Source organism: Lutra lutra, chromosome 9, assembly GCF_902655055.1.
Source record: "Lutra lutra chromosome 9, mLutLut1.2, whole genome shotgun sequence".
NCBI lineage: Eukaryota > Metazoa > Chordata > Mammalia > Carnivora > Mustelidae > Lutra > Lutra lutra.
Genome location: NC_062286.1, coordinates 121,777,633 through 121,803,976, shown reverse-complemented (window position 1 = coordinate 121,803,976; position 26,344 = coordinate 121,777,633). Strand labels below are relative to the sequence as shown.

At 40.6% G+C, this 26,344-nt stretch overlaps 1 protein-coding gene and 1 long non-coding RNA gene across 7 annotated transcripts in view; both read left to right on the top strand.

Annotated features, from left to right (window-relative positions):
* Window positions 1-26,344, top strand: part of NDRG3 (NDRG family member 3) — a 76,631-nt gene that overhangs the window by 33,566 nt on the left and 16,721 nt on the right. For 5 of the 6 annotated variants that reach the window (XM_047745715.1, XM_047745713.1, XM_047745714.1 and 2 more), the window contains 6 exons: window positions 9,239-9,344; window positions 10,591-10,711; window positions 13,111-13,173; window positions 14,529-14,589; window positions 15,627-15,713; window positions 23,950-24,006. In XM_047745715.1, the coding sequence (XP_047601671.1) occupies window positions 9,239-9,344; window positions 10,591-10,711; window positions 13,111-13,173; window positions 14,529-14,589; window positions 15,627-15,713; window positions 23,950-24,006 (495 nt within the window). Of the gene's footprint in view, window positions 1-5,097; window positions 5,300-9,238; window positions 9,345-10,590; window positions 10,712-13,110; window positions 13,174-14,528; window positions 14,590-15,626; window positions 15,714-23,949; window positions 24,007-26,344 lie in introns of those variants that run through there. The other variant, XM_047745712.1, reaches the window with a different exon arrangement.
* Window positions 18,234-19,736, top strand: LOC125109074 (uncharacterized). Its single transcript, XR_007130096.1, has 3 exons — window positions 18,234-18,706; window positions 18,933-19,411; window positions 19,658-19,736. It is a non-coding gene; the product is annotated as an uncharacterized LOC125109074 (long non-coding RNA).

Sequence of the window (26,344 nt, the reverse complement as noted above, 5' to 3'; positions counted from 1 at the left end):
CTGACAAAATCTTAAGCCCTAAATAGTAACATGTTCTGGCCTTGTGAAATCTATGTTTTAGTTCAGTCCTGATACAAATAGAACAGTGTTGAGTGTTTGTCACTGTCTGTCACAGGTTTTGAATGTATAGGCACTTCGTGCTCTAAAGAAAAAAGGGGCTCCTGGGTGTCTCAGCTGGTTAAGCGACTGCCTTCAGCTCAGTTCATGACCTTAGGGTCCTGGGATCGAGTTCTGCATTGGGCTCCCTGCTCAGCGGGGAGACTGCTTCTCTCTCATCCACTCTCAATGCTTGTGCTCTCTCTGTCTGTCAAATAAATAAAATCTTTAAAAAATATAATAATAAAGAAGAAAAAAATCATAGACCATTCTTTTTTCCTCCTTCCGGCAAGCATCTACAAGTGCTCGTCTACAACCATTCTTGTCTGTCTCTTTGTTAAAGGCTTATGTGATGTTCAGGAGACTGGGACCACTGGGTCAGGAATCTAGCAACAGGTTGATAGAAGGCCCAAGAGCTAAGAACTGTGATGTGAGAAGTCTAGAATGTACTGGTTTCCTGAAGGTATCCCAGAAACTATTGGGCATTCTTAGAAGACAAAACAACAGATCCAAAGCCAGCATTGTCACTAAATGGAAAAGCATTCAGCATTGGCATTGGTGTTGACCATTATTATAACTGTGGTATCATATTACCTGAAGCCATTTAATCAGGGCTTCCTTCTGATCTCTGTCTTGCCTAGAAAAATCTTTAAGGCATATTTGATGATGTCCCTGGAGAGTTATCTTAGAATCATCAACCAAGCTCACAATTTCAGTCTAAACCACCTTTTTTCAACTCTGTTTTCTTTACCAGTCAAGTATGTGCTCCCCCTGGCCCCAATAATTGAAACTGTAATCAGAAGTTTACAGTTTCTCAGGGCACCTTCCTGGCTCAGTTGGTGGAGCCTGTGACTGTTGATCTCAGGGTTGGGAGTTCTAGCTCCACGGTGGGCCTAGAGCTTACTTTAAAAAAAAAAAAAAAAAAAAAAAAAAAGTTTATAATTTCTCTTGGTTCTTTGATCATCCTAAGTGACTTCAGTGATATTTAGCTCCCCTGAGGCAAACGGCAGTTATACTTAGATGTAAGATAATGTGGGAAGGGGCAGTTAGAGGTGAATGCTTAGGATTGATGAGAAGGAAAAAAGAGCCTACTGCCAGTTGAAACAATGGATCAGCAGGCTTATTGTCCATTTATCTACATCAGTGCTGCTTTATCCTCCTCTCCTTGTGAGACTGTTTAAAGGTTTAGAATTAGAGCTGAGACAGATGCTATAGCAGTATATATGATATATTGCTTTTAAAAATAACACTTATCTTGGGGCATCTGTCTGGCTCAGTCGGTAGAGCACATGACTCTTGACTTGGGGTTGTGAGGTCAAGCCCCACGTTGGGTGTGGAGATTACTTAAAAATAAAATCTTAAAAAAATATGTATATATCATCAGAAATAAATTTAGAAAATTCAGAAAAGATACAGGTTGCCTATCATCCTACCTATAGATAACCATATTTTATTATATTTCTTTCCAGTTTTTACTTGTATGTTCTGGTGTATTAAAAGAGTACATGCTCATAGTTGAATATTTGGAAAACACAGAAAATTATGATAAACTAGGGGAAAAAACTCATAATCCTATAATCCAGGGACAACTATATTAATATTTAGTGGTAAGATAGATTTGTGTCTATATATATAATTTTTATAAAAGTAATTTTTAAGTTTATGTAGTTGTCAAACTGGATATAACCTTGTGTCTCCTTTTCTGACATAATATCAGAATACAATCTCATTTTTATATATTTTTTTCTACATTATTTTAAAACACTCATAAACAACATTTCTGATGGGTGCCTATTATTTCCTCATTGGCTATACCATAACTTAACTATCCCATTATTTTTGGAAATTAGATCACTTATAATATGTTCAGTTCACTGAACATTGTTGTGCATGAATTTTATCCACACTTTAGAATATTTCCTTAGGTGGATTCTTGGAATGAGCATATTTAGGGCTCTTGGCACATCTTATCAAATTGTCTTCCACTTCTACCAGAGGGGTACTCAGTAAGTATTAATGGATAATGAAAGCTGCTGTCTGCCAGGATATACCATTCTTGTGGAAAAGGCTAATAATATAGTGAACTCATAAGAATGGAGTTCTTGCTCCTAGAATAATCCAGGGATGGCCAGGGGCTGAGTAATTTCATACTAGCTGTTTAGTTGCAGTAGCTGTTGAGAGGACTGATTTATAGAACCCAACTGTGAGGACAAGTATTTAGTACTGAATTTCAAATGTATATATGTGACTGCCTCTTCTAAAGAGATTTAAACAACTTTAAACTCTTTCTTTTTGAAAAGTTAAAAAATCCTTGAGTTTTTATTCCTGGTGCCACTACTGCAATTTACTGGGTGACATACCTGAGGTCATGAAAAGAAAAAGAAAAAGCTACAACAGATAAAAAGACCTTAGGAAGTACATCTAATTGATACTGCATTGCATTAATCATTAAATAGCTTTAAACTTCTACAGATCACTTGTTGAATGGGCAATGTTACAAAATAAGAATTATGGGAAATAAGTATTCTGAATGTTCTTTCCACAGAAAAGAGATGTTTGGAGAGATCTGGGATTCAGTTAGCTGCTACATTCTGTGTTAGAAAGCTTAACCAGCTCCATGTTCTTCCCTGGCCTTGAAGGATGTGAATGTGGCCCTAATCTTTGAGCCTCTTATCCCTGCTTCCTTTATATACACTCCCCACCCTCAGGAAAGCTGGAATTATTGCTGGCCTACCCTTCTACCTTGTGCTTTTCCTTTCTGGTGGCCTTTCTTCACATTTCCTCCCCTTGAGATGGCCCACCTTTTTTGGTTTGATTTCATCATAGTTGTTTGTGGGCATGGGCATGGGGGAGAGGTTTAAGTTCTAAGGATATAGGTGACTTTATGAAGTCACCTAAAGAATCTTACAGGAAAAACAAAGGTCCTTTTTATCAGCACCCCATTCTCATTTCCCTTTCCCCCTGTCACTAGAAGGTTTTATTTCCCTGATGAGCTCTGTCATATCATGGGCACAATGCCTGCCAACTTCCCCAAACCCACATTCTTCGGTTTAGCAGCTTCATTACTTAAGAGAGGATCTTTACCTGTAACTCTAGGGAAAAGTCCAGGGGTGGATTCTTGTTGGCTTAGTTTGGGTCACATGTACATTTTTGGACCATGGTGAGTGGCCAGAGGGTAGGGTGTTTGAATTGGCCAGACCTTGACCCCCTCCTACCTGGGCTTTCCTACTTAGAAAGTCAGTGTTCTGGGCTATCGCGTGTGGGTTAAATAACCATTCACTCTTTGTCTTCTCATTGTTAACTAAGGCTATGTGAGGAAGATATGGGAGTTGACTTTGAAGAAAGTAAAGATATGTGCTGACATATTGTAAAAAAGATTTTCAGATGAAAAACCTGATTTGTGAGAAGTCCGAGAGTTGTGGGTGGTTGAAAAGTAACAGTAGCAATAGTCTGCAAGAGTGTTGACTGAACTGGGCTAAAAGAGGTAAGAGGTAGGAGGGAGAGAGCTGAAACTAGAGTCAGGGAAAGGTGTCATGGAAATTTAAAAAGGAGAAGGTGATCTGTTGATAGGCAGAAGACTGAGTAATCCTGGAGGCAGAGTCTTTTACTATGGGAGTAAATGAGGTTATGCAAATGAACCTTATACCACTGCACAGAGGTGTAGTGGTACTATATCAAATAGAGGAAGTATCAAATAGAGGTAGTAGTAGAGGTATTATATCAAAAATTCCTATCTGATAACAAAAACTGTACCCAAGGCTTATAAGTAGTCTGCTTATTAGAAACAGAATAAAATTTCATGCTAACAAAAATGTTGGCATTTTCAGGAGTGTTGTTATGCAACTATTTCAGACTGACAAGGGCATGAAGTGATCAAAAATTAACTGAGTTCAGAGAGATAAGTCAGATTGTGTAATTCTGGTAACAGCACATTTAGCTGAGGGAAGAGGACTCAGAAAAAAGGTGAAAAAAAATTTGTTTTTAAAGATTTTATTTATTTGTTTGTCAAAGAGAGAAAGAGAGAGAGAGAGATCACAAGTAGGCCGAGAGGCAGGCAGAGGCAGAGGGAGAAGCAGGTTCCCTGCTGAGCAAGGAGCCGGATATGGGACTCGATCCCAGGATGCTGGGATCATGACCGGAGCCGAAGGCAGCCGCTTAACCAACTGAGCCACCCAGGCGTCCCGTGAAAATTTATTATAAAATAAATAGTCACTCAAAACCCAACTCTTGGTTTTGTCTCAGGTCATGATCTCAGGGTCATGAGATCTGGCCGAGTCAGGCCCTGTGCTCAGCACAGAGTCTACTCAAGATTTTCTCTGTGCCTCTCCCTCTGTTCCTCTCCCCAACCCCTTTCTCTCTCTCAAATAAATAAATCTTCAAAAAAAATAATGGCAATATCCCAAACCCTTAAATTTTTCTTTCTTTTTTTTTTTGTAAGTTTTAAACTCCAGTTAACACAGTGTTTTATTAGTTTCAGGAGTACAATAAAGTGTTCAACAATTCATATATCACTGGGTGCTCATTACAAGTGCACTCCTTAATCCCCATCACCTGTTTAATCCATCCCCCACACCCCCACAAACTCTTAAATTCTTTAAAAGGCATTTTGTTTGAAAGTTACAACATTTTTTTTTAAAGAATTTATTTATTTGTTTGACAGACAGAGATCCACAAGTAGGCAGAGAGCCAGGCAGAAAGAGGAGGGGGGAAGCAGACTCCCTGCTGAGCAGAGAGCCCGATGCGGGGCTCGATCCCAGGACCCTGGGATCATGACCTGAGCCAAAGGCAGAGGCTTTAACCCACTGAGCCACCCAGGCACCCCAAAAGTTACATTTTTGATTAAGAGGGAGAGGCAGTCCAGGATGAAGAGGGAAGTACGTAGCTTTGGAGATGGTAAATAATCAGAGTGCTGAGAAAGATCTGTGACCAGAGCCTGTTAGACACTACTTGGGCTTTGCCCTTTGAGCACAGGCTCTCATTGTGTAGTCACATTCTTTAGAATGCTGGAGTGAAGGGTGAGGTAATTAGAAAAACAGCCTGTGAGACAGATGATCATTGACTAAAGCAGAAAGGTGGCAGCAGCGTTACCCCTGCAACTGCCTGACCAGAGCCAGGGTCTCTGCATGCTCATCTCTAGATGGAGAGTTCTTCCAGCTCTTCAAACACAGAGTCACAAAGGATATATTTGCGAGTCCACGTGGAGGTGAGTGTCTCCTATTTCATATTTTTTATTCTACTAAGAACATTTACATACACGTACTTTGAAAATGAAGAGAAACTATATGAGACACTGACAAGTTTGCTCCAAATAGGGCAACCAGATTGACCAATAGGGTCCAGGAGTGGCGCATGAATACTTTGGTCATTATACAATTTGAGGGCTTGTAATGGGGAGGTAGGGGCTGAGATCTCCCTAAAAGGTTGAAATCTTATAGTGATCCAGTTTTAACTATGAATTTCTCCAGATTATGAGATGATGACAGAGTACTTACTTTGCCTTGTTCCCTCATCCCTCATCTGCTTATACAGTGTGTGTGTGTGTGTGTGTGTGTGTGTGTGCGCGCGCGCGCGTTTTATCCCATTTGTTATATCACCCTTTTCATCATCCTTCTCCTGAACTTCCCTGACAGCTCACTATCCCCTGCCCCACTGAACTCCCCTACATGCTCTCTTCATCAATTACCTGGCCTTGGGAGGTCCTGCTAGCCTGAGGGCCAAGCGTTAACTATATTTTTCCCTCCATCCTCAGTACCACAGCTAAGGCCAAGCTGGAGTATTTTAGTAAAACTCTACTGAAGATTTGTATATGACAGAATGAAGGCTCCAGCAAGCTGACAGATTATTGGACATTTTCTTCACCTTGGGTTCTCTTGTAATGTCACCCATCTGGCAGAAGCCAGTTTCTCCCTCTTCATTCCTTTTCTCTCTCAAGAAGTAAACCATGGGAGAAGGAGAGAAAGTAGTAGAATATGAGAGGGATCAAAGTCTCCCTGAGTTCCCTTTCTGAATCTGTCACCTCCCAAAAGGAAACAAAATCTCAAAGTTCGGGTACATTCCTTCTCCAAGTTTTTATACTTGAAATATATGTATGTAAACATGTAATCTATATAGTGTTGCTTTTTAAAAAGTCTGCATTAGGGGCGCCTGGGTGGCTCAGTGGGTTAAAGCCTCTGCCTTCGGCTCAGGTCATGATCCCGGGGTTCTGGGATCGAGCCCCACATCGGGCTCTCTGCTCAGCAGGGAGCCTGCTCCCCTTCCTCTCTCTCTCTGCCTGCCTCTCCCCCTACTTGTGATCTCTGTCAAATAAATAAATAAAATATTAAAAAAATAAAATAAAAATAAAAAGTCTGCATGAAGTGGTATATACATACCCTTCTCCTTTTCTACTTAGCATTGTATTTTCAAGATTTTCTATTAATGCTTGTAGTTCCAGTTCATTCATTTTAATTTGTATTTCATTATACGAATATATCATAATTTCTCAGTTTTCCTATTGACATTTAGGCTATTTCCAACTTTATTGACATTATAAATAAGGCTGTGATGTACGCCTTTATGTATATCTTTTTGTGTGTATGACCATGTTTGAGAATATAGGGTAGACACCTCTTAACTTTACTAGACATTGCAGAATTGTTCTCTAGAGTAGTTGCTCCAGTTTCCATGCCTGCCAGCAGTGTATGAGAGTTCTTATTTCTCTGTATCTCAGTCAACACTTGGTGTTATCTGACTTAAAAGTTTTGCCATTCTGATATATGTGAAATGGCATCTCATTAAATTTAATTCGCACTTTCCTGACTACTAAAAGAGTTAATGTCTTTTTTCTCTATTTTCTATTACAGTTTCCTTTTACTTTCCTAGCACTTACCACATGCTATTATTATGGGTTGGTTGATTTGTGTGTTCATGACCTGCCATCCTGTCTAGAACATAATCTCTGGGAGAACAGGGATCACAACTCTCCTGTTCACTGTTTTATCTCCAGACCTCAATCCAGGGTCTGGTAGTGGGGATTCAATAACTAGTTGTTTAGTGAAGGAACCTGCTAGTGGAAGAGGTCGGGTGGGAGGGTGGGGGGCCTTCCTCGGTAAGTCTGCTATTATGGTAAGTCTGCTGTTACTATAAGAGAAATGCTTGTACAGTAACTGGAATTTTTTCCTTTATATTCCTCCCATCCAAACCCTATACTTTCTTTCATAGCCAGTTCGAAGTATCTGATTCTTTCCTTCATTTCTTTTTTTTTTTTTTTTTTTAAGATTTTATTTATTTATTTGACAGAGAGAGATCACAAGTAGACAGAGAGGCAGGCAGAGAGAGAGGGAAGCAGGCTCCCTGCTGAGCAGAGAGCCCGATGCAGGACTCGATCCCAGGACCCCGAGATCATGACCTGAGCCGAAGGCAGCGGCTTAACCCACTGAGCCACCCAGGCGCCCCTCTTTCCTTCATTTCTTATATCCCCTTTCCAAGCCTTCTGAACAGGCTGGAATAGAAGGTAGCAGAAATAGAGAATCATAGAAATAGCCATTCATAGTTTGATCTGATAGAGATTATCTGCTCCAGCCTGGGGCCTATGATTTGAAATATGCTGATACTGAATTAGCCTATGATTATTTTATGCCACACATCAGAGAAGAGACCAAAGTTCTGATGAGGTTCATAATTAGATAAGAAATTAAGTTGGAAGCCCTTTGCCTTTGTTGGGATTCTTATTGAAAGAATTAATCTTACCCTAACTACTATCAGACTCTCTGAGATAAGTGAGGACTTCATCAGCAGAAAATCACTAGGCTAGACATGGTAATTTTTTACTTTTGAGAAATACAGACATCAAAGAGGACTAGAATAAATCTCAGTGACTTTTCTATAGTTCCCTTTTTTCCTACCAAGTTACTCTTAGTGCTGGTCCCAGTAGTTCCAGTTGCATCTTGTTCCAGCTTTATTTAGTTCCTGAGTTCTGTTCTGACTACATGTTAAACTACTCATTGCCTTGATTAGGATTCTTTGGGGGTGCAGGGAACAAGCCCACCCAAGATAGCTTAAACCAGACACAATCCAGGAATGTCTCAGAAATTAAGAGCACAGACAGGTAGAACCGAGAATTAGAGCAATGGAAATATCGACTAAAAACTCCCAAGTAGGATGCCTGGGTGGCTCAGTTGGTTAAGCATCCAACTCTTGATCTCAACTCAGGTCTTGATCTCAGGGTTGTGAGTTCAAGCCCCCTCCACACCAGTGTGGAGCCTACTTAAAAATAAAACAAATAAAATATCCCAAGTTTGGGGACGCCTGGGTGGCTCAGTTGGTTGGACGACTGCCTTCGGCTCGGGTCATGATCCCGGAGTCCCGGGATCGAGTCCCGCATCGGGCTCCCAGCTCCATGGGGAGTCTGCTTCTCCCTCTGACCTTCTCGATCATGCTCTCTCTCGCTGTCTCTCTCTCAAATAAATGAATAATATCTTAAAAAAAAAAATATCCCAAGTTTGCTTCTCTTTTCAAGAGAAAGCCAGGCCAAGGATAAAATCTTAATCCCAATTACAAATTCTCAGGGAAGGATGCATACCCAGCATGGACCAGATACCTACCTGCCTGTCTCCAGAAAGCCATGACCATAAGGTTACTTCTACAAACATGGCAGCCAAGAGCCACTCCTGTAATATGTGGATGATAAAGGACAGCACCTGCCAGAGGGGAAAAGATGATAGGCAGAGGCATTCACAGATGTCTACTGAATTTATCAGCTGCTGAACATCAGTTTAGAGGCTCTGAAACCTAGCAGCTCCTTATCTTCTGCTTCCTTAACTTTTCTTCCCCCCCAAGTGTTACTGGCCTCTTACCCAGCTTGCTGTTCTCCTTTTCATAGCCCCTTGTAAGCGTATTCTTAACAGATCTCTGACTGCTCTCACTTAAGATATGAAATTTATGGTTGAGACAGTATATTTTCTCCCTTGTTTGTGTGTTTATCTCGAAGGAATTAGAAAGTGGGGATATTCTGTATACTATAACATCTCTCTGGTATGGCTTAAGTCCAGTGATGTGTCCCACCCCAGCAAATAGGAAATAGCAGTAAATGGGTATCGTGGAACTTTGGCCACCTGAGAAGTTGATTCTGCCTTTGCTGAGACCATACATTCTCTTGTTACAGGAACATGACATAGAAACAACTCATGGTGTGGTCCATGTCACCATCAGAGGCCTCCCAAAGGGAAACAGACCAGTTATTCTGACATACCATGACATTGGCCTCAATCGTATGTATTTGATTTTCTACCTTCCCTTTTTATTTTAATACTTGATCTTTGTGTATTTATTTTTAAAAAGAAGAAATCCCAGTATTCTAACAGCACAGGTTTTTCCTTTTCTGTCTTATCCTTCCCCTCCTCATTGCTACACATGTTAATGGCAGAATTAAGTTGTCTAGGAACTGGTCAGAAGAATGTTTTGGAGGGGTACTGGAATTATATCTCATCTTTGTGTCTTAACTGCTAAAGGATGAACTGGTTAAGAGAGTAGAACTGAGGGGCGCCTGGTTGGCTCGTTGGCAAAGCTTGCAGTTCTTGATCTTGGATTCGTGAGTTTGAGCCCCACGTTAGGCATAGAGATTACTTTAAAAATAAAAAAATAAAGTGGTTGTCTCTTTAAAAAAAAAAGGTAGAACTGAAATCAGTTGTTTATTTTGTTTAAATCTATACTACTTTGGTTTTTTTCATATTTCAAGTTAGAAAATCCAAAGTTTGAACTTAACTTTGTTGTGAGCTCTTCAATGAATTAATAACAGTATTCTTCTATGGCTTGTCATCAGTGATTTTAAGTGGACTTTTCTAGATGGTCGTATAAGATTTTGGCCCTAGCCACAGGCTCAGAGCCTGTACTTGTGTTTTGTCCCATGCTTCTCTAGCTTTCCAAGGTGGCCTACATTTGAGGCTGCGGTCTAGTGCTGAAGCTTTTGTAACCTCTTTTGCATGAGAAGATTTAAACAGTTACATTAATAGGGTAGAATTTGAAGCAGCAGCCCCTCTCTACACCCCAGCAAGTTTGCCAAGAGACAGTCTTCCACATGGTGAATCTAAGCAATGCAGGGTATTTACTCTAGCCAGGTTCTTGGAATATAGTCAGCGTCTCTGTGTCAGATGGAGGAATAAGGTGCATGAGAAATGATAACATATGGATGCAAGATTATTTCGTGCAATACCAGAATTGGTTTCTATTTTGTAGATATCGTGTAGAATTGAGAATTCATTGTTTTTTTCAGATCACTGAGATGTCTGGTGTTCAGCCTTTAGGGCCGCTTAAATCACATTGTTCAGACACCTCCTTTTAGTAGAACAGTGATGAAAAGGGAGTAAAAGGCGGGGAAAGGAGTGAAAGAGGCGATGTTATGGAATTAATTGAGTCAAGGAAAACTGGAGAGAAATGGAGAGGACTTTTATGTACAGTCTGTTGAAAATCAGGGAGAGACAGAGAACATGTGACTTATGTGTATTTTTACTCTTGCAGATAAATCCTGTTTCAATGCATTCTTTAACTTTGAAGATATGCAAGAGATCACCCAGCACTTTGCTGTCTGTCACGTGGATGCCCCAGGCCAGCAGGAAGGTGCACCCTCTTTCCCAACAGGGTAAGGCCACAGGCAAGATCTTCTGGAAGGCATGCATTCGGAAGAGCAAATGACTGAGCTCCAATGGGAGACGTAGCTTTGATTTTAGCATAGCCTAGGTGTTATACTAATCAACCAACCATCCTCCCTATTTCTCTCCTTGCTCTGAGAACTGTTATGTACAATCTGTTGAGGAAAACTGCATGTTTTCCTATATCCAGCAATCGTTCTCCATTGATGGGACTCTGTCTCCCTTTAATTGCAAGCCTTAAGTGTCTGAGACACCCACTTCTTGCTGTCTTTTATCTGTCCGCTTCATCATGTTTTTAAAATCTGTCATTTCTGGGGCGCCTGGGTGGCTCAGTGGGTTAAGCCACTGCCTTCGGCTCAGGTCATGATCTCAGAGTCCTGGGATCGAGCCCCACATCGGGCTCTCTGCTCAGCAGAGAGCCTGCTTCCTCCTCTCTCTCTGCCTGCCTCTCTGCCTGCTTGTGCTCTCTCTGTCATTTCTGTGTCCCTCCCTGAAACTTCCAACTTCCTAGGCCCAAACTCCAATCCCTCTGAGCTTCCTGGGAACACCTCCTCAACCTTAGCTCCCAGTCTGGTGACAGGAATTTGAATATTTTGTTTCCATTTTTTCTGAGAAGCTGCCCTATCGGCTAGAGATGCATTTTGAGAAGAACTGGCACTCTTGGCCTCATCCTAAACCTGCGTTGGATGGTGGACTCAGTCTCCCTCACTCTTCTCTGGACTCTGGTCTTGAGAAGACCTTGGGAGGAGGAGTGAAAGCACAGGCTGTGGAATGCTGATTTTTCCCCTTTCCCTTGGCTCCTTTCCAGAGCTGCCTCTGCCAGTGACTTGTGAAACAGACCACTGAGGATGAATAAGAGCTAACTAACCCTTACATGAGACTTGAACAACATTCCTCACTCTGCTTTCAGCGCTTCACATTTATTAAGTCATTTAACCCTCAGACCTATGGGACAGATTTACTATTATTCCTATTTTACAAGTGAGGAAACTGAGGCCCAGAGATATTAATTAACTTGGCCAAGATTACATAACAAATAAGTAGCAGAGCTGGAATTTTAACTTAGGCAGTCTGGCTCCAGAAGCCATGTTATTGACTAATCCAGGCTATTCTGTCTCTCAAATACAAATTGGCCAGTGACTAGCATATATCAAACAACATTTAGATTCAGTTCCTTTTTTCTGTTTTGTGCACAAATGGCTCAAGAGCACTCCACTGCTTAAAAAGTGTTTCAAGCAGAGGCAGGCTGACTTCTCTGTCAGATACAGAGTAAATCCTGCCTCATATGTAGGAGGTTGTCTTAAGATCTCTTTCCATCTCTGCTTCTGTAACCTCTGTGGGTGCTCCCTTCTTTTCTTGGGTTCTAAGTCTGAATCAATTCCTGGGTTTGTCTGACCATCTTAGGATCCAGTGGTTCATATCATACAACAGATTCAGAAGCAATAAAGTAACTGTGTTATCTTATGCCTGAGTAAAGCAAATCAGCATTCACGATGAGGAGTCCAGAATCTGTGACTAGGTGGTTGGGCCCAGTAAGACTTTGTTTTTGCCTTTAGCTGCCTGGATATAAGCTGCAGACCAAGAGCCACTTCTTCAGTTGACTTTTATTGCTGGAAGTTTACTGAGCCTCAATCCCGGCTAAAGTGATTGTTAGGGATTTAGAAATACCCTGGGAAAGAGCCATATTACCTGTTTTTTTTTCAAATGGCTTCCTCTGGTCCCAGAAACTTCTTTTTAGAATATGGAGACACATGGGTTCTTCTCCTTTCTTCTTAGCATGGAAGTCATAGAGAGTTGCACAATATGTCACAATCATGTCCACACATCATCTCCTTTCAGCCTTTGGTAAAAGAGAATGCTTTGGGGTGCCTGGGTGACTCAGTGGGTTAAGCCTCTGCCTTTAGCTCAGGTCATGACCTCAGGGTCCTGGGATCGAGCTCTGCATCGGGCTCTCTGCTCAGTGGGGAGCCTGCTTCCCCCTCTCTCTCTGCCTGCCTCTCTGCCTGCTTGTGATTTCTTTCTTTGTCAAATAAATAAATAAAATCTTTTTTAAAAAAGAGAGAGAGAGAGAGAGAATGCTTTTATTTATTTATATTTTTTAAAGATTTTATTTAATTATTTGACACAGAGAGATAGCAAGAGAGGGAATACAAGCAGGGGGAGTGGGAGAGGGAGAAGCAGGCTTCCCGCTGAGCAGGGAGCCCAATGTGGGGCTTGATCCCAGGACCTTGGGATCATGACCTCAGCTGAAGGCAGACATTTAACGACTGAGCCATCCAGGCGCCCCAAGAGAATGCTTTTATCTAAGAACCCCATAGTCTTCTAGCTGCTCTTGTGATTGGGAAATATGGGTGCATTCTAAGTCAGGAGGTATCCTTCCGAATTTCAGGTACCAGTACCCCACAATGGATGAGTTGGCTGAAATGCTGCCTCCTGTTCTTACCCACTTAAGGTAGGTGTATGTTTTAGTTCTTTCACACAACTTTTGACTTTATACCGTGTATCTGATCTAGGAGCTATGATGCTGAGCAAACGGAATAGTCACTGTCCTCATGGACAGTGTCCTTCTTACATCTTAGTGGGAGGAATAATTAACAACAAATAAGGCAACATATAATCACAAATAAAGTGCTATAAGAGAAGTCAGTGAGGGTGATGTTAGAGAAGGGTCAGGTTCACAGAGATAAGGCTAGCTGGGCAGTGCATCTCTAAAAAGTTGTCATCTAGGCTGAGACCAAAACAGAAAGCCAGGGCAAGATGATTCCAGACAGAAGGAATAATATTTTCTAGACCAAATAAGCAAGTAGGAGAAAGGCATGGGGTGCAATTTGAGAAACAGGCAGGGGCCAGATTACATAGTCTCACAGATCAGGTAAGAATTTGGGATTTTATTCAAAAGCTATAGATATAGATATTAGAAGGGTTTTAAGCAGGGGACTGATACCAGTTTTGTCTTTTATTATTTATTTATTTATTTTAGTTTCAGGTATAGAATTTAAAAATGGATTGGATAAGAATGCATTAAATTTACTTTTTTTTTTCAATTTCGTCTTTTAAAATGATCACTCTAAGTATAAAAGTTGCATTTCAATAAAGCTGTTTACTTTTTAAATTTATTTTTAATATTTTTAAAGATCTGTTTATTTTAGAGGTAGGGGGAGGGGCTCAGGGAGAGGAAAAGGGAGAGAGAATCTACAAGCTGACTCCCTGGCTGAGCTTGGAGCCAGAAGTAGGACTCCATCCCAAGACCCTGAGATCACTACCTGAGCCGGAACCAAGAGTTAGACACTTAACTGACTATACCACCCAGGCATCCCAAGCTGTTTACATTCTTAAAAAAGATTATTCTAGCTATGGAGAGAATGGGTTGGAGAGGAGTAAAAAAGAAAAAGCAGGGAGACCTTTAAACTATTACAGCAGTCAGGCAAGAGGTAGTGATAGCTGGAGTACTGGATGCCCTCAGGGGAATGCAGTGAAGTAGATAGAGATAGGAAGGAAATATTTTGGAGGTAGACTTTATAGGACTTGCTATTGGGTCGGACATGGAGGTGATAGGAAAGGAAACTGTTAGAATGACTCCCAGGTTTTAGTCCTATTTCATTTAATCCATAAAATCAACTTAGAAGTAGGTAGTTGTATCCTTTTGTAGTTGGGGAACTGAGGCTCAAAATTAGAGAAATGTGACCAAGTTCCAGAATCCATTAAGCATCAGAGCCAGAGTTGAACCCAGTTGTATTTTTTCCATTTGTGCTTTGTCACCTTCAAATAAGTTAACCTTATTGGTGTTGCTTATATCCCCTTTCATAGTCTGAAAAGCATCATTGGGATTGGAGTCGGAGCTGGAGCTTACATCCTCAGCAGATTTGCAGTAAGTACATAGAGGATTAGTCTCGATACCCTTGAGACACTGCCTAGGTCACAGTTCTACTTCTATGTTAGTTACCGGGTATTTCTGTGGGTCTTATGTAAGTTTTTCTGTAAATTCTGTGAATAGCAGATATAGGTTTGTATATAAAGCCCTATTTTGTACTTCTAGTACCTGAAAAATCACAAACAAGAGCAGTACATCGGTAAATTCTTTGAGAGAACTTATGGAATTTTGTGCACCATTAAACTTTTGTAAGAGCTCGTAGTGGTATGTGATTCACATACACTATAATGTTAATTAAAAAGTTAGAATACAGATCCACATCGTTTGTCATAGGCATAGGAAAGGACTACCAAAATATTAATAGGGATTGATGTTGTGTGGTTAGGTATTATGAGGTTTTATTGCCTAATTTTTATAATTTCTATTTATCAGATTTTCTCTAGTGAGTATAATCAGTGTAATCAGAGGCAAGGAGAGTAAACTAGAGAGTTTTGAGTGTACACAAAAATATTTGTACTGATTTCTATTTAAGAAATAGAAATTATGAAGTTTTTCAGATGCCTCTTGAGTGGGGCAGGGTGGTATCACCCATTCATGTGGTTTCTGAAACAAAAACTAGAAGCTCCTTTTGGGGACAAGGGCATATGAGTGTGAAATTCATCCGTCTAAGCCTCAGCAGCTCCTTATGCCAAGTAGTTCCACGGGTACTTTCCCAGTAGAGGAGACCCGCTATGAGCTAATCAACTGCAGAGATGCCAAGTGCCTTCCTCTGCTGCGGAAATAAATATCCTGTCTCCTTACAGATCCTTGCAAGGCAAGATCATTTGACAGCACTTTAGGGAACTGGTTTTCCAGTTGCTAAGTCAGTCTTTAAGAGCAATTTTTCCAAATACTCTTCCTACCACCTTGCTGAAGTCTTACTTTCAAATCTAAGGCATTATGGCATAATGCATAAGAAATGATTAACCATGTTCCAATTTTTAAAAAGAATGCTGGGAGTGGAACTTACACTTTCGCTTTGTCTCCTATTTCAGCTCAATCATCCAGAGCTCGTGGAAGGCCTTGTGCTCATTAACGTTGACCCTTGTGCTAAAGGCTGGATTGACTGGGCAGCTTCCAAAGTAAGCACCAAATGGTATTCGTTGGCTCATCTTGGTCCCTTCTCAAAATGTCTCACTTTTATTTTTATTTTTTCATTGAAGTATATCCAGTTAAAGGCAAAAACCTTTAAGTATACAGCTTGATGAATGTAATTACATATGTAATTTCCACTCAGTTAATATATAGACTATTTCCACCTCCGAGGATTCCCTTGTGCCTTTTCTTTAGTTAATACGTCCTCTCCTTCCTAGATAGAGCTGTTATTCTGACGTCTATCACCATAGATAGGTTTTCTCTATTCTTTATATAATTAGAATGATAGAATATATATATTCATTTGTGTCTGGCTGTTTTCAGCATTTTCAGTGATCCTCCTCCTTGTTAGGTGTAGTGGTAGTTCTTTTTATTTTATTGTTTATTTATTTATTTACTTAGAGAGGGAGAGAGAGATGGAGAGGGACAAAAGAAGCTGGGGGTGGTAAGAATCTTAAACAGACTCCACACCCAGCACAGAGCCCAATTCGGGGCTTGATCTCACAACCCTAAGATCATGACTTGAGCTGAAATTAAGAGTCGGATGCTCAACTAACTGAGCCGCCCAGGTGCCCCTAAGTATGTTTTTAATTCTTGTTTAGTAGTCTGTGATGTGAATAGACAGAATGAGATAGACAGAATGTTTGTTTTTGGTTATTATGAATAAAGTTCCTGTGCACATTCTTTTATATGTCTCTCAGTAGACCTACATATCTGTTTCTTTTGGCTCTGTACCTAGAAGTGGAATTTCTGGGTCATAGGGCAGTTGTCATTTTGCTTCGGTAGCTACAACGTTCCCAAGTATTTGGCCAGCTTACCTATCAGCAGTGTATGAAAGTTCCAGTTGTTCCACATCCTCACCAACATTTGATAGTCATTTAATTTTTATAAAACAGGAGCAGTTTTATTTTTAATATTTGTTTGTGTGTATACACACACACACACACACACACACACACACACACTATATTTACCAAAATAGCTTTAGTTATTAAAAAACAACTTTTTGGGGTACCTGGGTGGCTTAGTTGGCTGAGCATCCAACTCTTGATCTCAGCTTAGGTCTTGGTCTTGGAAGCCCTGCATTGCTCATCTCAGTAGCCCAGCGTGGAGCCTACTTAAAAAAAAAAACAACAACAGGGGCGCCTGGGTGGCTCAGTGGGTTAAAGCCTCTGCCTTCGGCTCGGGTCACAATCCCAGGGTCCTGGGATCGAGCCCCACATCGGGCTCTCTGCTCGGCAGGGAGCCTGCTTCCTCCTCTATCTCTCTCTCTACCTGCCTCTCTGCCAACTTGTGATCTCTATCTGTTAAATAAATAAAATCTTAAAAAAAAACAACAACAGAAAACGGGCAGGGGGGTGTGCCTGGGTGGCTCAGTCAGTTGGGCATCTGCCCTTGGCTCGGGTCATGGTCATCCCAGGGTCCTGGGATCAAGCCCTTCATCAGGCTCCCTGCTCCCTTGGGAGTCTGCTTCTCCTTCTCCCTCTGCCCCTACCCCCTGCTCATTCTCTTTCTTTCAAATAAATAAATAAAAATATTTAAAAAAAGGGGGGGGTAAACAAAAAACCCCTAATTTTTAATTATACCATCTTTTTTTGTTTTAAACAATGCTTATGGGTAAATAATACTGGGTTTTAATTTGTATTTCCGTAAGGGCCCATGATGTCTGAGTACACCTTTTCTGAAACTTACTGGCCATTTCAGTATCCTCTAAGGAAGTGACTGTTCATGTCCTTTGCCTCTTTTTCCTTAATCCGATTGCTAGTCTTTTTCTTACTGATCTGTAAGAGTTCTTTACATATTTTGCATTTTTAAAAAAGATTTATTTATTTATTTATCTGACAGAGAGAGAGATCACAAGTAGGCAGAGAGGCAGGCAGAGAGAGGCGGGGAAGCAGGCTCCCCACCGAGCAGAGAGCCCAATGTGGGGCTCGATCCCAGGACCCTGAGATCATGACCCAAGCCAAAGGCAGAGGCCCAATCCACTGAGCCACCCAGGCGCCCCCGTATTTTGCATATTAATCCTTTGCTGAGTACATGTAAATATCTTCTCCCAATCTGTGTTTTGCATTTTCACTTTTTTTTTTTTTTTTTTTTTTTTTAAGATTTTATTTATTTATTTGTCAGAGAGAGAGGGAGAGAGAGCAAGCACAGGCAGACAGAATGGCAGGCAGAGGCAGAGGGAGAAGCAGGCTCCCTGATGAGCAAGGAGCCCGATGTGGGACTCGATCCCAGGACGCTGGGATCATGACCTGAGCCGAAGGCAGCTGCTTAACCAACTGAGCCACCCAGGTGTCCCCACTTTTTTTTTTTTTTTTAAAGATTTTAGTTATTTATTTGACAGAGAAAGTATAAGCAGGGGGAGCAACAGGCAGAAGGAGAGGAGAAGCAGGCTCCTGGCTGAGCGGGGAGCCCAGTGACAGGGCTTAATCCCAGGACCCTGGGATCATGACCTGAGCCGAAGGCAGAGGCTTAACCCACTGAGCCCCACCCAGGTGCCCCACATTTTCACTTTTAATGAATAAAACGAATGAATGAATGATTGTCTTCACTGAACCCCAAATAGCTTGTTTTTGCTACTGCACCAAAAGATGGGTACGAGTGAGATGTTTGCTATCTGAAAGATGAAGATACTTGCTATCTACATAGAATTTACTATTTAGATAGAATATTAATCTAAAATCTGTTCAAGGAGATAGGAAACTACAGGAATATATTCTAATTGATGCAAGATTATAGAGCCCAGTGGTCAAGAAAGAATTCTTGAGATGTTTACTGTACAATAAGGTGTTTTTATTATATAGCATAGGGTCAGGACCCATGGGCAGAAAGAACTACACTGGGATTATGAGCAACTATTGATTATATGCTTTTAAATTTGGGGGCTGGGAAGGGTAGAGATAACCTAGGTCTCTAAAGTGAGTTTTGCATGAAAAGAAGAGTTACAGGATCCTGGAGGTCTGGCTATTGTCAAGATAAGGTGGTTTTTATTTTTTTTTATTTTTTTATTTTTTTTAAAGATTTTATTTATTTATTTGACAGAGAGAGATCACAAGCAGGCAGAGAGGCAGGCAGAGAGAGAGGAGGAAGCAGGTTCCCTGCTGAGCAGAGAGCCCGATGCGGGGCTCGATCCCAGGACCCTGAGATCATGACCTGAGCCGAAGGCAGCGGCTTAACCCACTGAGCCACCCAGGCGCCCCGATAAGGTGGTTTTTAGTTTCTAGCAAAACATTAACAGTAAGGCAGCCATGAGTTCCTTGAGGAATACCACATATATCCCACCTCTGGTAGGATAGAGGGGAGAGCGTTAGCTTGTGGTTTGCCTTCAGTTTGCCTTTTGCTCCCTCATATATTTTTACAAATATAGATAATCCCAGCAACAACCAGAGTGGAAAGAGGGAATAACGGTAAAAGCATAGTATTATATAACTTTTTGCGTTAAACTGATCTGTGCTAGAAAAGTCATTCACTGTTTTTAGATTGGAAAAGGAATTACTTTTGAAACATTTTTCTCTACTAACATACATATGTTGTTTGTGTGTTATTTTAATCTGAAACTATGAGGTTGAGATTAAAGCAGTGATGTTTTAAAGTTTTTTCAGAGAAAAAATAACCTAGGCTTTCATTATCTGCTAAAAGATGCCTAATGTAATAGTCTCATTTTTAAACAAATACCTATTTCTAAGTATTTATATGTGTGTGTGTGTGTGTGTGTATATATATATATATATATATATATTTTTTTTTTTTTTTTTAAGATTTTATTTACCTGACAGATCACAAGTAGGCAGAGAGGAAGGCAGAGAGAGGGGGAAGCAGGCTCCCTGCTGAGCAGAGAGCCCAAAGCAGGGCTCGATCCCTGGACCCCGAGATCATGACCTGAGCCGAAGGCAGAGGCTTAACCCACTGAGCCATCCATGTGCCCTCTAAGTATTTTTAAATTGCCGTAAATGTTTATTCTAATACACCAGTGGATGTAGTCTCCAAAATACCAGTACCCAGCTTGTCATATGTATCAAGAATCTTTACTGATACTCAGCCATGAGATCCAGTAATTCAATATTTAGGAACTTCCTTGAAGAATAAATAGTGATACTTACAAAGGTTTAAATAAAAGGATAATAATTTTTTAAGAACTAATAACTGTCTAGTAGTTGCTAATGTGATTTGATGTGCGGTCCAAGAGTGAATGGTGGAGAAAGAATTCTTGAGACCTTTTTGGTGCCAAAAGGTGGTTTTATTAGCGGGGACAGGGCCCAGGCACAAAGAACTGTACTGGGATTATGAGGAGCTATTGCTTATATGCTTTTACTTTGGGAGGGGTGGAGAACAAAGGAAGTTTCCAAAGGATTTTCATATGTTAAAGAAGACTTAAAGGATCCTAGAGGCCTAGGTATGGTCAAGCTAAGGTGGTTTTTCCTCTAGTAAGGTATTGGGCCACCTGGGTGGCTCAGTGGGTCAAAGCCTCTGCCTTCGGCTCAGGTCATGATCTCAGGGTCCTGGGATCGAGCCCTACATCCGGCTCTCTGCTCGGCGGAGAGTCTGCTTCCTCCTCTCTCTGCCTGCCTCTCTGCTTTCTGCCTACTTGTGATCTCTGTCTGTCAAATAAATAAAATCTTTAAAAAAAAAAAAAAAGGTATTAACGTGAAGAATGGGAGCTCCTGGAGGAATGTCACACTCGGCCTGTCCCAAGTATCTGTCAATGGGCTAGAGTTAAAAGGATATTTCATTTTATCTATCTTCCTTTTGCCTTTGTTCTCCACATCATTTGCTCTGTACCAGGCACTGTTCCTAAATGTTTTATGAATGTTTAAACTTTTTATTCTCAGGACAGTCCAGTGAAGTGTTACTATTATTATTATTATTATCCCACAGAGAAATTAAGTCATTTGTTTAAGGTCACACAGCTAGGAAGTCAAAGAGCCAAAATATTCATTAAAGCTTTGTTTTTAGGGCTAAAAGATGGAAATGGCATAGGTGCCAGTACTGTAGAGCAACAAAATTTGATACAACCATAGAATGGAATATCCTGCAATCAAAAATTTGTTATTTGGGTTATTTAAAGAAATGAGAAGATTCTCATGTTTAAAAAAGAGAAATAACTACATATGTCCCAGTTTTGTTAAATAGTTATCCATAAGAAAAGAGGGAAAATAATTTGGGCTGGCTCAGTCATTTGGTGCAGAAAATATTGGGGCTAGGATCCGACAAACTAAGAAAGAAAGAACCGAGAGGTCTTCAGTGAAAAAAAAGTGGTTTTATTGAAGCACAGGATAGAACCTGTGGTCGGAAAAAGCTGCATTGGGGTTGTGACAGGTGGATTATATACTTTCAACTTTGGAGAGGGTTAAGGATAGTCTAAGTCTCTAAGGAATTTTAGCAAGGTTTCCAGGACCTTGAGGGAGCTAGCTATTGTTAGGAAAAGGTCATTCATTACTATCAAGTAAAACCCTGGTCATGAGACCCTTCAGATGTAGATAAGTGGGCCATAGGCTTGTAAGATGATTGCTAATATGTGTCTTGGAGGGTAGAGAGAAAGGAAGTTTCCAAAGGATTTTTTTTTTTTTAAAGAGAGGTGGGAAAGCGTAGAAGGAGAGGGTAAGAGAGAATCCCAAGCCGGCTCCATGCCTGGCACAGGGCCCAACAAGGGGCTTTATCTCACAACCCTGAGATCCATGACCTGAGCCAAAATCATGAGTCAGACACTTAACCTACTGAGCCATACCAGGTGTTCCTCCAAAGGAATTTTTTTGTGTTAAAGAACACTTACAGTATCTTGGGGTGCCAGGATAATGGTAAGCTAAGATTGCCTTTTGCCCTTAGCAAAGTGTCAACATGGAGGCAGCTGAGCCCCCAGAGCAAGGTCACTCTTCATTTCAAGAACTTATTAATGGGCTATAGCCACTAAGGAAATTTAATTGTTTCTTTCGTTTTTGTTTCCCACATCAAGTAGAGCATCCACCTCTTCATTTCAGAGTTGTGAGTTCAAGCCCGACATTGGGTGTGGAGATTACATTAAAAAACAAAATCAGGGGCGACTGGGTGGCTCAGTTGTTAAGCCTTTGCCTTTGGCTCATGTCATGATCCCAGGCTCCTGGGATCAAGATCAAGCCCTCTGAGCCCCTTATTGGGCTCCTTGCTCAGTGGGGAGTGTGCTACCCCCCTCCCTCTGCCTGCTGCTCTGTCTTCAGCCCAGCATCAGGTTCCCTTCTCAGCAAGAGGCCCATTTCTCTCTCTCCGAATCCCCCTCCTTGTGTTCCCTCTGTCCATTTGTTTCTATGTCAAATAAATAAATAAAATCCTTAAAAAATATTAATAAAAATTCTGGTCTTACCCACTATATATATTTAAAAAAAGAAAAAGAAAAAGGGAAAAGAATTTGTTACTAGCAGTTATGTCTTTGGATGGTAGCATTACAGATGATTTTTATTTTCTTTTTCATATTCTGTATTTTTCTAATTTTCTATGATAAGCATGAATTGCCTTTAAATTACTTTAAAATGTTAAAATATTCCACCCCACCTACTGAAATTCTAAGAAACAAAACAAACAAAGGCAGAAAAAAAAAGACAAATGAGAAAACAGACTCGTAACTGGAGAACAGATGGTTACCAGAGGGGAGGTGGGTGGGGGGATGGGTGAAATAGGTGAAGAGGATTAAGATTACACTTACTTTGATGAGCACTGTGCAATGTATGTAATTGTTGAATAACTGTGTTATACACCTGAAACTAACATAACACAGTATGTTAAGAATACTCCACCTACCAGTAGACTAGATTGTAAAAAATTTATCCATTTCTTCCCATACTTAAGTTCTAGAGAAATATGCATACTCTAGCTTTGGGTGAAATGTATTAATGATGCTGTTGCCAGATGCTGTGGAAATTTTTTCTTATAATCTGACTTACTTAAAATTTGTTCTGATTCCTATCTAGTTATGTACTTATGTTAAAATTTACTTGAACATTCAATAATGTATAATAAATAATGTGTAATAGCCTAATAAAATTGTTACGAAACTTAAGAATGACCTTATGAGTATTAAACATGAATGGTTATAATCCCAATTATCTTTAATTTATAACGGTTTGATCATTGGTAACCCCTCTGAAGATTTCTGGGCTTCTTTCTTCCTTAATCTTTCTGGGACCATGTAATCTTGTTCTACCCATATCCACGTCTCTCTCATCCTCTCCTCTTCTCCATCTGCACTCCCAGTTCACCACTTCACCTCTCATCCAAGTCAGCAGCAGTAGGAATGAAGCATAAAACCGAGGAAGAAGGCTACAGGGAATCAGCAACATAATTTGAGTTGGAAATTTTTCTGAAAATAGACTAGCAGGCTGCAGATTTGCACAGATTGCTGCATTTATTAGACTGTGCTCTGCATCATTTTGAAATGGAAAAAATTAGGAGAAAAATGTTCAAAACGCAAGAACATTCTGTAAACATAGCAATTTCCTCCCACTCCCTGAAATGAAGATAGCGAAAATTGGAGGAAAGAAAAAAAATCATTTTTGTCTCTTGGATGGCTTGGGAGTAGTTGTAAGTCCATCCTTATTAGCCATGAATCCAGTGTAAATGCAGAAATATAGGCAGGAATGAAGTAGCTAATAGCAAGAGTTCTAGGTCTTAAGTTTTCAGAGAAAGAATGAGCAGCATTTCTTCTAGCCTCCTGTTTGTTTGTTTGTTTGTTTGTTGTTTTTTAGGGGCTCCTGGGTGGCTTAGTCGGTTAAGCATCTACCTTTGGCTCAAGTTGATCCCAGGGTCCTGGCATCTGGTTCCTTGCTCACTGGGGAGCCTGCTTCTCCCGCTCCCTTTCCCTCTGCCTACTGCTCTGCCTGCTTGTGCTCTCTCTGTCGGATAAATAAAAAAGTGGTGTTTTTTTTTTTAATGAGGGAGAACACAAGGTGGGGGAGGGGTAGAGGGAGAGGATGAGATCATGACCTGAGGTGAAGGCAGATGCTTAACCAACAGAGCCACCCAGGCGCCCCTCTAGCCACCTATTTCAAAGCAGGTGATATTATTTCCCTGGAAGGGAGACCATTTGTTCTTGTTCTCATGTATCTTGAAACCACCATCTCATGAAACTGTGTGACACTGCGTTGTGCTTTTGTTTGTTGAGGGATAATTTGTGAAATAAAGTGCACTAATCATAAGTGGACAACTTGGGAATTATGTATGCTTAACTCCCTTGACACAAAGCTTTTATCTTTTTAGCTCTCAGGCTTGACCACCAATGTTGTGGACATTATTTTGGCTCATCACTTTGGTCAGGTAAGTGCCTATTCCAACCAGGACAGCTGTTAGTTGGCTTGCAGCAAAGCCTTATTTACCTCAGGAAAGAGGGGGTACCGTAGAATTCACCTGATCCTCATGGGTGCCAGTTCCAGTGCAGAGTGTGATGCAGGGGGCCCAGCAAAGGCCAATCTTAGGGGACAGGCATTAACTCAGTGCCCCATGGCTCTTGGCATTTGAAGAGATGAAGGAAGACAGAATCCCCTCCCCCACCACCTGTTCTCTGTCAGCAGCATGCCGTCTGTAATGTTTGACAACATCACGTGCCTCAGCAAACATCTTCAGAGCCATAATGAAGTCTGGGAAAGTCTTCACAGAAATAGAAATTTCAGAGAAAAAAGAAGCCAAAATGTTTAAAACAAATATCAATGCTCAAAAAACCTTAGAGATTATCTTGTTCATTCCTATGTTTTTTAGTGGTAAGTCTATAGAGGAAATGACAGGTGTGGATAAATATGGGGTGGAAGAGGAAACCCCAGTCCTCTTTTCAGAGGGAGGAGTAAGTTGGATAATAAGATTCTGAATGAGCTGATAAGTATCAAATTATTTTTTGTAAGAGTTGGGGAAGGATTGCTGTCTATTCTTCTTTAAATGTTTGGTAGAATTCACTATGACACCATCTGAGCCAAAGCTTTTCTTTGTGGATACTTTTTATGTTACTAGTTTAATGATTTTACTTATTAAAGGTCTATTCAAATCTTCTATTTCTTGAGATGCTTTATAGGTGGTTTGTGTCTTTCTAGAAATTTGTCCATTTCATCTCAGATACCCAATTTGTTGGCATAAATCATTGATAATACTCCTTTATAATTCTTTTTATTTCTGTAAAATTGAAACTAATGTCTCCTCTTCCCTCCCTGATTTTAATAATTTGAGTCTTACCTCTTTTCTTTGTCAGTCTAACCAGTCAATTGCTGGCTTTATTGGGGTTTTTTTCCTGTTCTTTTAAAATTCTCTATTTCATTTATTTCCACTCTAATTGTTATTATTGCCCTCCTTCTGCTTGCTTTACGTTTCCTCTTATACTTCTGGTTTCTTTCTTTTATTTTCTTTCTTTTATTTAAGCAGGCTCCACCATGCCCCGCACAGAGCCCAGTGTGGGGCTCGAACTCACAACCCTGCTATGAAAACGTGAGCCGAGATAAAGAGTCACATGCTTAACCAACCGAGCCACCCATGCTCCCCTCTTTTTCTAGATTCTTAAGGTGAAAGTCTAGTTGTGGACTTGAGATCTTTTTTCTTTTTTTCATATAGGCATTTACAGCTGTAAATTTCCCTCTCAACACCACATTAGCTGCAGCCCATAAGTTCTGACAGTTTCATTTATCTCAAAAGTATATTCTAATTTCCTTGTGATTCTTTAATCCATTAGTTATTTAGGAGTATGTGTTTAATATCCCAGATTTCCTTCTGTTACTGATTTCTTCTTCTTCTTCTTTTTTTTTTTTTAAGATTTATTTATTTATTTATTAGAGAGAGAACGAGAGAGAGAGAGAGATCACAAGTAGGCAGAGGGGGTGGGGAGCAGGCTCCCTGCTGAGCAGAGAGCCTGATGCAGGGCTCAATCCCAGGACCCTGAGATCATGACCTGAGCTGAAGGCAGAGGCTTAACCCACTGAGCCACCCAGGCACCCCTCTGTTACTGATTTCTAATTTCATTCCATTGCAGTCAGAGGATATACTTAACATTTCATTCCTTTTTGAATGTATTAAGGTTTATTCTGTGGTCCTAATGTGTCCTTTCTGTTCCATGTACACATGAGAAGGATGTGTATTCATTCTGCTCCCATTAAGTGGAGTGTATGTACTCTGGGTGTTTTGTCAGGTCTGGTGGTTTACAGTGTTGTTCAATTCTTCTCTTTCCTTGTGATCTTCTGCCTCATTATTCACCCATAAATCAAAGTGAGGTATTAAAGTTACAAACTGTTACTGGGGCGCCTGGGTGGCTCAGTCAGTTGAGCAGCTGCCTTTGGCTCAGGTCATGATCTCAGGGTCCTGGGATCAAGCCCCACATGGGGCTCCTTGCTCAGCAGGGAGTCTGCTTCTCCCTTTCCCTCTGTCCCTTGCCCTGCTCATGCTCTCTGTCTCTGCCTCTCTCTCTCTCTCTCAAATAAATCTTTTAAATAAATAAAGTTATGGACTATTATTGTTGAATTTTCTATTTCTCCTTTCAGTTGTTTGTTTTTGCTTTGTGTATTGATTGTTTGTCTACGTAATTGTTTGTCTTCCTGGTGTTACATTTTTATTTAACAGAACTTGAAACTAACCTCCTTTTGTTAGCCCCATCTTTACCCTCTGCTTGCAGAGAGAACTGGTG